The sequence below is a fragment of the Eutrigla gurnardus genome (assembly GCF_963514095.1).
Source record: "Eutrigla gurnardus genome assembly, chromosome: 17".
Taxonomy (NCBI): Eukaryota; Metazoa; Chordata; class Actinopteri; order Perciformes; family Triglidae; genus Eutrigla; species Eutrigla gurnardus.
In genome coordinates, this window is record NC_139928.1 from 13,475,103 (window position 1) to 13,488,325 (window position 13,223).

At 44.4% G+C, this 13,223-nt stretch overlaps 1 protein-coding gene across 2 annotated transcripts in view; it reads right to left on the reverse strand.

Annotated features, from left to right (window-relative positions):
• The window catches only part of jarid2b (jumonji and AT-rich interaction domain containing 2b), a 97,564-nt gene extending 93,860 nt beyond the window's left edge, over positions 1–3,704 (reverse strand). For both annotated transcript variants that reach the window (XM_084031531.1, XM_084031530.1), the window contains exon 1: positions 3,088–3,704. In XM_084031531.1, the coding sequence (XP_083887657.1) occupies positions 3,088–3,135 (48 nt within the window). In that variant the 5' untranslated portion in view covers positions 3,136–3,704. The remainder of the gene's footprint in view (positions 1–3,087) is intronic.
• Positions 3,705–13,223: the final 9,519 nt, after the last annotated feature.

Sequence of the window (13,223 nt, forward strand, 5' to 3'; positions counted from 1 at the left end):
ACACACACACACACAGCGTGTCATGTTTCGTTAGACAGAACACCACCGCCGCACATTAGCGCTTGCTTCCTCAGTCATTACACAGCACCTTCCCAAACCACCGGCTTGAAGGCACCCAACAAATTACAAAAATAAATCCACAAAATGCTTCTTTTTTATCGTGTTAAATGGGGGAACAGAGAAAGTGCGCTCGCTTGCTCCTGCAGTCGCTTCGACAGAGTAGTGACAAAGCATCTTTGGGAATAAAAAACCTGACAGGGCAATTTGGCTTTTCTTATAGGTTCCGCTTACATTGGCAGCTATAAATTCTAGTGAGAAATAGTAATTGTCTTGTTTGCTTTTATTAAGGACTCATCACCTTTTTTTTTTCATTTTATGACTGTTGGATTTTAATATAATTTGCAGATAGTGGGTGTTTGTTGGCTGCAGAGGGGTGGAGGGGTAACAACTCACACTCATGTTTCAGGGGAAATGGTTAAGCCAAGCATGTATAATTGTCTTACGCTAATTAAGGGGGTAGGATGAGGGGGGGGATCAGTAGGGGCTGGAGTCCTGTCTCAAAGCCTGGAGGGAGGCTTGGGGATCTGGACTCCTCCAGGTTGTTGTAAAAATGCACATTTGTGAGACTCATTTGACGGACTTTATGCATCAACTGCAGCTGCCGAAAAACACGACAGATGTTGCACACATACACACAGGACAGAAACACGGGTCCTGCAGTCGGCACACAGACAAACCATTTCCCCAATCCCGTTGCTCTTATGAATAGACCAAATAATATTTTTAAAAAACATCCAATTTTAGAGTGTGAGACATGGTTGTCCATTAGGGACTTTTGGTTAGTCATCATTTCTTGGGGCTCATTCCGTTTCCTCAATTCAGAGGGAGACTCACCAGATGAAACTTTGTTTTCTTTGCAAAACCCGACCCACTTTAATAAATGGAAATAAAATATGGTGAATGTAACTGAAACTTCTTGATCACTGTAAAGGGAAAGGCCACCGCACTAGTTGAATATTCAGAAAGTCAACTCTGCCTATGACAAAGGGCAATATGGGATGTTGATGATTGCTCCTGCAAAATGCAGCTAGCAGGGACTCACAAGACCTGCAAGGCTCAGTGTTAGATGTCGTTTTTTCAGCCATTTTAAACATCTGTCTGAGTTTGTGTTGCTTTCAAATAGTTATTGACGTACATTTCAGCGCACATCATAACAGATGTGCATGTTGCTCATAAGTCAACATACTGAAATCATTTTAAAACGGTATACAGTTGACTGGATATAAAAGGCCTTGAGCTGTATGATATTAAGATTGCTTACATATGAAATGTGTTTGTCTACACTTGTTGGGAGAAACTGACTCATTTAAATCCAGATCAAATCATAAAACCAACCTCTTTGTTTTTGGTCCAAGTGGCCGCTTCCTCCTACAAACCTGTTGCTCAGCTTGGCCATATGTTTTTTTTTCTGTCAGCACAAAATTAATGTGACAAATAGTTATTTAATTTAAAAGTCAGCAACAATCTGTCTGCAGGAGGAACCACTCTTTTAAAAGACTCCTCCACGTGTTGTTTGGATGGGGGTGGGGGCGGATTGCTCTGCTGACTCCAGCTTCAGAGCATTAGCAGATAGGATATGCCTCGTGCAATTAAACGCAACAATTTGCGTGGCGATAATTCACAGCAACGGTCCATAAACACATCAAAGAAGTGCATGAAACTTTAAAAAGCCCAGACACAGAGGTCCGGCCGGCGTGTGCAGTCCCCTCGTGAAAAACGACCCACGACAACTTAGCAAGAGTGATCTGCTGAGCCATTCACACTCTTTGCTAGATTAAAACTCTTTGTTGCGTTCATTAAAAAAGGACAAACGAGTGTTCACCAGACCAGAGGCTACAATTTAAAACCAGTCACGGGCGTTTTTTTTTTTCCTATTTCGAAGCCCCCTTCCACATAAATTCACCACAGTTTCTTGCAGAAAGAAAATGGTTGCTTCTTAGTAATCGCTTCATACATGAGCCCCTGCAATGCGACTGAACACAGCCTCTTCAAAAAAAAAAAAAAAAAAAAAAGATTGGATCACTCCGAAACACCGAGCTCGACCACACGTCGACCGTGTAACGCGCGGTTTGATGTGGATTCGGTAGCCGGGGGGATGAGACCCCCAAACCCCCGTAGTATGGCAACACAAAAAAAGGGGGCTGCTGCGATATATGTGCTCGTTTCACAGAGGTCACACGGAGACCTGCAGAATTAGACCCGGACGGACTTATCGTTTATAGGAAAACCGCATAACAGCGAACCGTTTCAAGTGCTGGGAATTGAACGAATATGCTGAATTGCGTGACCCCCCCGCCTCCTCCCCTTACTCTTTATGGAGAAAATTAAAGAGCCACAACAGTCCGCGAACACGTCGCGTTACCGGCCCTACGACACAAACACACACCGCTACATTGTATCCTCCTGAGCTCGAAGCCCGAGGTTTCACGTTCACATTCTCGGGGCTGAAGAGCTCCGTTCGAAGCGGAGACACAAATAAAATAAAATGCTCAGCATGGGACGAAATGGAATCCGGAGCCATGGCCGACGGGCTCGTCTTCACGGCTCTGAATGGGAAAGAAACGGGGCGCGAACAAAAGCGCTGTTTTTTTTTTCCTCTCTCCCTGACAACACTTTGTCAAGTCGTTAAATCCCCGACCTTTTATAGCTTTATCACGTAGCAAAGGTGCAGCACGCAGCCCACCCCCTTTATTAAAAAACCCGCTATAAACCAGCGAAGCAGCAGACGTGCACGCAGCCTAAAACATGTCTGATGTCGAAGAAACGCCGCAACACAGACATTGAATAAACATTGCTGTCTCTTTAAATATAAAAAAAAGGAGCACGTAATTGTTACCACGCTGAGGTAACTCACAGACGTTGTTAAAAGGATGTTTGACCCAAATAGCGCTCGAGCTGCCCGGTGGTAACCTTCACCGGTCCGCGATGAAAGTTTATGCATTTTCATCGAGGCAAACTTGAATAGAAGCCGCTGCATTCGTGAATTCAGTGCACAGATGTGTGTGTGGGGGTTTTTTTTGTACTTACGTATTTCTTTTGAATGATATTCCGCTTGGGTCTCTCCTTGCTCATCATGCAATCCCCACAAAAAAAAACAAAAAAATGTGTTACGGCTATAGAGAGAATGGCCACATGGGTTTTCTTCCTTTGACTCTCGCCTCTCCACGGAGCACCAGCAAACGACGGTTTAAATCCCCGGCTCTGGACGGGAGAGAGAGAGAGAAAAGCTCGCTGGCTTTGCAGAATCCTCCTTCGGCGTTTCCCCTTTTTAAAACTATTCGGGTGTAAATCCTTTCCCCCCCCACCCCAAAAAAATAAATACCTCAAGGGTCGACGACGGACGGAGACGGGCTGGACCCAAACTCGCTCGGGGACAACATAGTCAAAACAAATGCACAACAATAAGTTCCATTCGCCAAAACAGCTCTGGGCTTCTCCGTCTCTGCGCACTCACTCCCGGCTCTTTTCAAATGCATGAATATACTTGAGGTGGTGCCAATAAGTCACATCTTGTTCGAGGCGACGACGCGACGAGAAACGAATAAATAGAAATGTTTAAAAAATAAAAACGTTGCGGCGTCACGTCTTTTTGCTGTGTTGTATTTTTTAAAGCTGGAGCCTGCGGTCGACGACAGAGCTCTCCAGCGGCACTGCTCTACTGACTGCGAGCAGCTCCTTTCTTCCCCAGCCTCGGCCTCTCAGCCTATCACGTCCTCCAGCATCCAGCGGCAACTTCAAACGCCCAATGAGACGGCCCCTGAACGCCGAGCGCCCGCCGCCCATCCCCGCACCACCTCCTTATGGCTTTAGGATGCATCCGCGGACGCTTTACGTAGGGATCTCACCAGAAATGGTACGTTTTATGATATTTGACATTTCAAGGAGGTGCACGTTTACACTTCTTCTTTGTTGGTGTAGTGATTTAAAGTCGAGTCTCAGCTTAATGGGGATTAGATTTCCTATCATGATCTTACAAAGGAGCAGTCACATGTTTGCCCAGAATGCAACATATTCATAGAAATAGAACTGTGTTTTGGTAGCATTTCGTAGTCAGACTGGTGTTACTAACTATAACTATATACTGTATACATATTATATATATGTATTTCAAGCTAAAAGGAGATTTCTAAGAAGAGGCCAGGAAACAAATGTAGTGGTTTCTAAATGTTGATGTAAATGTCAGCCCCCAACCCCCCAAACTCCACAGTACCCCCACAACCAGCCGGTGGAAACATGTAGTATTGTCTTGGATTTTATAGAACTAGTATTCAGTGTTCACAAAAGTAAATGTAACACCTTTGAGCTCATAGTTGTTAATATAAATCCACACTGCATATACCATATAGAGACGGCCTATGTTAATCCAGTATTTATTTATTTGTTTGTGTTTGTTTAAACACTTGATTGATTTTCCTTTCTCATATCATCCTATCTGATCCTCTTTGCTCTGGTTGGACACACACAGTGTCCAACAAGAAATAAGTTCTTGGCCTTATTCACTTTCATCCAAGGGCATAAAGTGGCCGGCTTTTTTCATGTACCAATTTTCAAAGCTTTGCCCCAAAATCTTTGAGAAGCAAATGCGTGGCGTCAGATTGACACATATTTGTTCAGGTAATATTCACACTTTTTTTGTGTTCTCTACACAGCTGTGACTGCTGTTGAGCTGACTGGGTGTCCTCATCCCCCTCACGAGAAGTGGGCTCGCTGTGTCATTATTCTAATACACTGAGTGGGACGGTTGCTCTGTGTGAACCCTGGAGGTAGTTAAGAGTAATGTGTGTGTGCGTGTGTGTAGGTGTGTGTGTGTGTGTGGTGTTGCAAAAAGACAGATATAGTTGTTGCCTTTAAGGGGGGCTCAAACTATAGATATAACAGTATTAAAGCTTTTAATGTCAGCTATGACCAGGACCAGTTATCTAAAAGCTCTATTAAGGCCAGTCAGTCCACTGATTGCCAGGAAATAATGCACAGATATGTGGTCTCTATAGGAGTTCTACTGGATTTGGTGACCCCCTAATCTCTATCATTTTTTGAATTGCAACAACATTTGGTACCGATGTTCATGGCGTCCATTGGATGAATCCTCATGAGTTTGGTAATAGCCCCACCAGCAGGTTAAAGTTTTCACTTATTCTGTAAAATATATGTAATAGATATAAATATCTACTTGCCAGATTGCTACAAACGTCTGTCCAGACATTTATATTTCACAGAGAACTGATCTGACTAACTCTGGTGATCCCCTGACCTTTTTCTCTAGAGCCACCATGAGGTTCAAAGTTTCTCTGAAATTATATCTGAAACGTTTTCGACTTTTACCACGACACCCATATCACGCCATGTTTGGTCATTTTAAACCTGGTACAGGTATACGATGAGGAAATATCACAAACAGATTCAGTGTTTCCCGTCACCCTTCAGAGCTGGATTACAATCAATCACCGGCATCCGTGCAATCATGTTGATTTCATTATCATTCATGTAACGAAGAGGAGCCATCGATCCGTCTCCTGTGTTTGATGTAGATTTAGCATAACGCACCGAATGATCAAAGCGCCGAACTTACCCATGAATGCATGAACAAAGACATTAAATCAATAACTGACGAGTCAATAATTCTAAGCGAGACTCGCGGATGACGTGAAATTTATGTAGCCCCCCCACATTAAGTCACGCTGCGTGCAATATATAAACAGAATAGGAGAGAAATATTGAGGGATCAGTAGGAATCCAGAAATTACACAGTGTAGCTATAGGGAAGGGATTTAAATAAAAGGTGGATCATAAGCACGTTTACTGCGTCGTCAAATGAATCCTAATCCTTTATTTTCAGGCAAATCCATGGAAATATTTATCAGAAGATCATCACAATACCTTTATCTGTGGACATTATATTCTTTTAGCCTGCAAAATCAATAATGTTACAGAGTCAGAGTCAAGCAAGCTATTTTGAGACGAGGCTGTGGAGCACATCGCCTTTAGCCCCATCACCCTTCACTCTCTGGGGGTTTACCAGGGTCCTCTGCCCTGCTGGTGCTGACATTTAGGCCCACATGAATCAATGAGACAGGCCGCGGAGGGACGCCTGAATTTCACAGCAGTAACCCCTCGCAGTTCACATTTAGCCCGCGCCATGTAGGCAGAGGGGTCGCAGGGTCTTTGGGACATTTTTAGCTGGATTTCCCCTTGTGGGGGGGGGGTTGTAAAACGAGACGAGGCAATAATGGGAAAAGGATCAAGTTTATATGAAAACACTTCAGTAAATGTAACTGTAAAACCAACTCGACATGTGCGTGTTAGAGACTGGTGAGTAAATTACAAGTCTGTTGAGGAGTGAGTGCAAGATGGGCTATCGAAGCTCTAAAGTTATATGATTTCTGCAAAATGCAGGAATGGATTTCGACGGTTTTTATTAATAACTTATGCAAGTAAAAGAAAACTGAAATTTGAGTCCATATTCATTTTTTTTTTGCGTGTCCTTGAAGAGACAGCATGTTTCACAAGTGCTGTTCGGGCTGCTCTGTTCTTATGCACGTAAACGGCAGAGACATTTATACCAATGGATTTAGGAGTGTGTGTGTGTGTGTGTGTGTGTGTGTGTGTGTGTGTGTGTGTGTGTGTGTGTGTGTTTGTGTTTGTCTATATGTGTGTTATGGAGAAGGCCAAGGATTGATTAGAGCTTTCACTCTCAATGTGGTTAATTGCCCAGTGAGGTTTAGCAGACGGTGCTGGCTAGATTGATGTCCGATAGCCAAGAAGGAAGGGGGGGGGGGGGGGGGGGGGCTGGGTGTGTGTGTGTGTGTGTGTGTGTGAGGGAGGGTGGGGGCTTGATTTACTGGGCAGCATGGGTGGGGGGGGGGGACAACGAATCCCAAATTAATGTTGAAAGATTGAATGGTTAAGTATTGCCCACAGTGGAAATAAACCCGAAGGAGTTTCCTTCAAACAGAAAGGAGAACCAAAAAAAATAAAGCAATTGTAATCACATCTGCTAAAAATAACAGAAGATGCATTGAAATAAAATATGAAAATACTCACGTCACCTTTTGTTTTGTTCCCACAGAATTAAAAAAAGGGTTTTGTTGTTTTTTCTCTACAGAGAGTTCTGCCTTCCCTTTCAGAAGATGGAACTTGCTCAATCTTTAAAAAAACAACTTTTGTTTCATTCTGTCCCTGAATCAAGTTAAAATCCTAATCGATCCCTGCATATAAGTGGATATCCGTGTGCTTTTGTCAGAATCCCTACAACAGCTTGAAAAGCTTTTAATCATGCAGTCAGAAAGTTCCTGGAAGTCGATACGATTCCATGAATGTCCGCATCGCTGTTGAATGACATCTCCAAAGAAGAAGAATGGCAATTTGCTCCCCGGCATTTACACGAGGAATAGTTTACACCGCTTCTGATCATTCGTTTTCATCTACACGTTTCACAATGGGTGGATAAAGAAGCAGTGAAAACATGGCATGTACAATTATCTCCTTTTCACGCATGCAGGCTAAACACAAGCACCTCATTTAAAAAGGAGCAGGAATGAAAAGAGAGAAGCAAAAAAAAACGATGTATTCAAGCAGATAATCTTCCATTTGGGTATTAAATGTAAAGGGAATATAATATGTATATTAGCCGGAACATAACGAGACAAATGATGAATAATTCTCCCTTTGTTTTTAAATGAATACGGGGAGACATGTCTATTAAAGACCAAGGTTTCCGCTGCAAAAAACATTTTCTTTTTACGAGACATTTTTGTAGTTGCTTCTTTCAAGGGGTTATCGAGATTGAACAAGACAGAATAGGCGGACTGCTGCATATAGAAACACTCTCCATTCTGATTAAATCGCTGGTTCAAGGGTGAAAGCACATGAATCTTTGCTCTTGTGATGCTGTTTTTTTGTTGGAGCTCCTTTCTGAGAGGAAGAGGAATTCGTAGTCTTATCTCAAGGTCTTTCATTTAGTTTCGTTTAAGTTCTTAAATGTCTAAATTGAGTTGATTGAAAAACATTTCTCTTGAATTTAAAGTTGAAACACATTTTTTTCAGAATTTTGTATCCTGGTCTCGAGAAAGTTTTGTTGAAGGGGGATTTTTATTTTTTTTTGCAGTGAAAATACAGACGGACTGCAGTTCATGGTGGCTTTGAATTTCTCCACTGAAATATGAATCTTATAAGTGCACTCATTTAAGTGATGTTAACTCTCCACAGCCAACCCGTCTCACAGACACCTCTCTCTCTTTCACACACACACACACACACACACACTAGACGCACACCCTCCCTTTCTTCTAGAGGGACATGAGAGTCCCCACTCTACTCCTGTGGATAATTGGACACCTTCAGCATGAGAAATCCCCTGCCGAAACAAAACAGACACCTGCAGTGTGGACTCGTATCAGGTTTGTCAAATATAAGCACAACAGTAAGGATGAGACAGAGAGGCTCCGTTGAATCTACAAGCCCCCCCACCCCACCCCCAAATATGAGTTATTTCGACTCAATTTGCACCTACGGTATCCCACTTCCTGAGCGGTGGTGGATGTGGTGTGTTGTGGCAGGATCAACAGGAGGATTATATCCCCACCCCCGGGCTGCAGGGGGAAACTGTCCTCGGGGTAAGTAACAGGGATCAGCACGCTCCTCACTGTGCTCTAAGTTGACCCATCTGGAAGCTAAATGCAAAACTGCCTTCAGATCAGAGCCGAGGGATGACTTGCCCTTATTTCTGCCCCCAAGGCTGTTGTTGTGTTTCACTAATGAGGCAGATCTCCCCAAGCTCACCTGGCAACCGCATCGCCGGATGAGTCTAACCCGGGAAACTGACGGCCTGGATGTTAATGCAGCTTTTTTTTTTTTTTTAAATGTTTAAAACTGTCTCAGTAGTTGTCAGGTCACTCAACACATCAAAAGTTTTCATGGATTTGTCCTTGTCTTTATAATCCATTACACCTCATAATGTTGCTACGGTGATGCCAAGGAGGCCGAAAGTCAGAAACGTTTCCCCAATGATGTAACACGCAGTCTGGGACGTCCTGGAGCTGAAACGCAGCCCGTGACTTTGAGATATTGAGACCTTCAATGTGAGTGTTTTGGCAGTGGTTTTAACATCATTTTAATCTATACTTCTTTTTCATATTAAAAATCCACTGTTTTGAACTTTAATAATGTCCCCATGTGGCCCTCTTTAATGTTTCCATCTGTTTTTATACATCCACGTCACTGTGAGTCCAGTTTCTCCCACTCGGCCCGACATCATTCAACGCTCTCGTTCCCCTTCCTCTCCTCAAAACCAGTCTGGACCGGAGCGCGGGGTGTGGATGAGCGGCTGAGCATGAATCACTTCACGAGGAACAAGCAGCGTTGTAGCGCTGCCATGTCCCTTGTGTGTATCTAGCCACACAGAGAGTAACAGCGTTCAGCCACAAAGCTTCTATAGCCCAGGAGTGACTGGCTGACTCATGTGGGTCAAGACCTGCCACAGGTGGGGGATCCCAGGCTGAATAACCCCTCTCCCCCTCCCCTCAACAGTAGGCAGCCACAGCCTCCGCACCCCCTTTTCACCCACCCGGGACACCTGCACTGGATACAAAAGCCATCGCTCTCCGATTCTTTGAGGGCATGAGCAGAGAGAGGGGGGAAAAAAAGGGGGACGTAGGGGCAGAACGGAGCGAGAGAGAGAAAGAACCGGGGTTGGATGGGTCGCAGTGGGGGCTGCCTCAATCGTAGCCATGCGGAAACAAAGTAACACAAACTGGAGCCACAGCAGGGGAACAGCTGGAGCACACAGGGACGGCCGTCTGGGTGGTCTGGGAGGGAGGGAGAGAGAGAGAGAGGGTGTGAGCACGCAGGAGAAATGAGCGAGAATGAAAGACGGAGAGGGTTTGGATGGAGATGTTGAAAATGGAAGCTGTTAGAAAGAGAGATAAAAATAAAAATCAAGGAAAGCTACTTTTGGGTTTCCCCTTAATCCCCACAATTACGCCAAATCGGTCTAATTATCCAAAGAAGCCGTTCCACAAGTATCCCCATTAGAAGCAGAGGTGTAACTCAAAGTGCAGGAGATCAGTTACAAATATCTTAAAGAACTAAACAGTTTGACAATCAAACCGTTTCACAACCCCTCGTCACCTTTCACACCGACCATTTTTAAAGAAGGTGTTTTAATCCGACTTGCTTTCATCGGAAACAATCCGACTACTCCTCTGGCACGGCCGGAGTTAGAGTGTCGGTTATTAGGGGAAGCCTTTGATAACCCCCTTCGCACAAAAGGGGAGCATTCACTTGCACACAGTGAGCCAATATCCCTGTGCTTTTTCATGCGAGGCTTATCACACCAACGTGGTTTTGCATGATAAAAAAAAAAAGAAGTAGGTAAGTCATGCGGGAGGTCCTGCACATTTGCATATCCCCCGGGTGCACGGTGTAATTTAGCTACATATGTCCCTTCCCTAATAGGCTGGAGTTGGCTTAGCGCGAGGCTTGTGTTTTTGGAAGCGACCTTGCTTGATTGTCTATTCGGATTCGCAGCTCTGCCTCTGATTTGCAATTGAAAGGCACGTAATTGTACTTGGACTAACTGAATAACTATAGGTCTTTTAAAGAGGGCATGCGAGGGAGAAAGGGGGGGGGTTCTATGCTGGATTCAAGCTCATCATCCCTGAGTGCAATCTGCTGCATATCACTCACATAGCAGCGGTGGGTGGTGGCGTGATGAACAGGGTGACAAACACAGTGCATGTGACTGTGAAGTTAGCCTGATCGCTTACATGAGCTAACGCCGCCAATTTCGGCCCGTATCAAATTCATAATGTTGCTAATCTGCCTCCGTGTTTCCCATGGCAATACATAATATATCGGACTCAAACAAATGGAAATATATTCATGATATGCATTCACTTATTCCGCACTAAGTTTGACATTCTCCTTTCGAAATCCGCAGAGACTCAAGACAACATTAGTCGGGGGGGGCTGATACATCACCAACATAAATCGAGGACCTACTTTGTTCCTGGTCATAGCCCGCTGCTTATCTCCCGTATTTGACTGCCATAATTTGCCTCTCAAATGATCTGGCGTACGATGATGCGGCCGCCTATATCCGAAAATGCATATTCCTACCGACCCACATGCGTTAATCCCAACTTGTTATCCACGACATCGAACCCAATTTATCCAGATTTAACATCAATTTTCGGTTCGACGGAGAGGAAAAGCACCGGAATATGAATTCATGTTATTTATTTATTTTTTCTTTATTAATAACAGCCCAGCCGCTCCTGCAAAAACACTCACCACTCTCTCTCTCCCTGATATTAAACAAGATTAGGATAGCTAAAATGTTAATGAGATTTTTTTTTTTTTTTTTTTTTTTTAACAAACTGAGCCTTATTTCTCCCTTTCAGAGCACGCCGTAAACATCCTCCCTGTGATAACGAATGGTGATTATGCCGATGATATTAATTATCATTACTTTCAATTACTACACCCAGCCAGGCCCTGTCGGTTACGAGGGCAGCTCCCTGTGGAGGAGCCGCCACCCGCTGCCGTACATTCATTAGCTGAGGCGAGTGATTGTGTGAGTCTCTCTCTCTCCTTCTCCATCTTCCTGTCTTTCTTCTCCTCTCTCTTCCTCCTCTTGTGGCCTTTGTTTCATCCTTCCTGTGTTTCTCCATCTTCTCTCTCTCTCTAGCCAGAGTCAATGAGTCCAAGGAGCTCAGCGTACTGTCGAGGGTAGGCCAAAGGATGAATGAGGTGAGGTGGAAGTTAATTGTGGAGAGATCTGAGATGAGCTGTGAGGGAATCCATGGCACAGATTGTACAGATTCTTCTATTCCCTTTTCTCCCGCCGCCCTCCCCTCTAATTTTATCCTCCTCTCTCATCTCGTTTCTTTGCTTTAGCCCCGGTCGCTCAATCTTGTTAGTTTGTCTCTATACCTCTTTCCACTCTCCCTCGCTCCTGACATAAAACATCCATTTCCGCCCCATGAAATATGGAGAGGGCTCTCATGAATTGTTCACAGGTTAGCAGCATGCGTGCCAGCGGCGGCAGGGGGACCAGGATCAGGTTTTCAGGCAGGCAGCAGCGGGCAAAGGGCGGTGACGGCAGGGACGGACACCCCTCCCATCACATGATGAGAGTTGGGAGTGAGGATTTAATGTGTTTTACAAACACACTTATGAGTCTATGATGCACTCAAAAATCAATAATATGAAACCATAAGTGCTGACCTTTCGTGTCACCTTTTGCCTGTAAACTCGTATGTGTCTCGGTGAGCGAGCCACGTTATTCTTACATGCTTGAGCACTGTTGCATGACCGATGTGGCGATGTGAAAAATGCATCAGCATCCAAAACCGACGCGTTAAATTGAAAACGGGTGGCGGTCCACTCAAGTCTGAACATTTTCACTAAATCGACACTTTTTTTTTTACACTTGTGATTGTCTTATGCAAAGTAAAAGGTGGTTAGCCTAACTCGCTAGTGATAATAATAGATGGTACCAATAGATGGTACTTCTCATTCAGGTTATCTCAAAATCTGCCAAGTCATCGGATGCATGTGCACACTCACAGAAGATTCATCCCCACGAGAGAACGATGGCTTACATTTCTTCTTTTTGGCGATCACAATTTTGTCCAAATAAGTACAAAAAGCAGGGTATGATTCTAATGCGATACATAGGTAGCAGAGCAGATTGAACAACCTCTGCTGCACTCAAATGTTCACCTCATAAATATCCCAGAGGATCGAGGAGGAGACTGAGAGGAAGTGGGCCGGGCGCTGTAATGTGATCGGACGCTCAGATGGTTCCGGATATTTATTCGGTCGGTCCCACCGGACCAAAACGTGGCCTGTGGAGTTGGTTAATTTCCTCCTGATGAGCTTGTAGATCACGTCAGCGTTGCTCCACGCGGATATGAGGGATGAATATGGAAACATCAATTAAGACGTAGTTTGGTGAGGGTTTTATCAGTTCTGGCTTTATTTATTTTTTTCCCCTTCTTCCTTCTGGCTTAATAGCTTGTGATTGATAGCGAACAAACTCCAGCGTGAGGGGTGTGCATTTCAGATGGACGGATAGAGCATTTTGAGGGCTCGCCGGCTAAAGTGCTTTACTGCAGCCCGTGCACTCGTGGTTGTAATGGAGTGCCTGGGAGCCACACCAC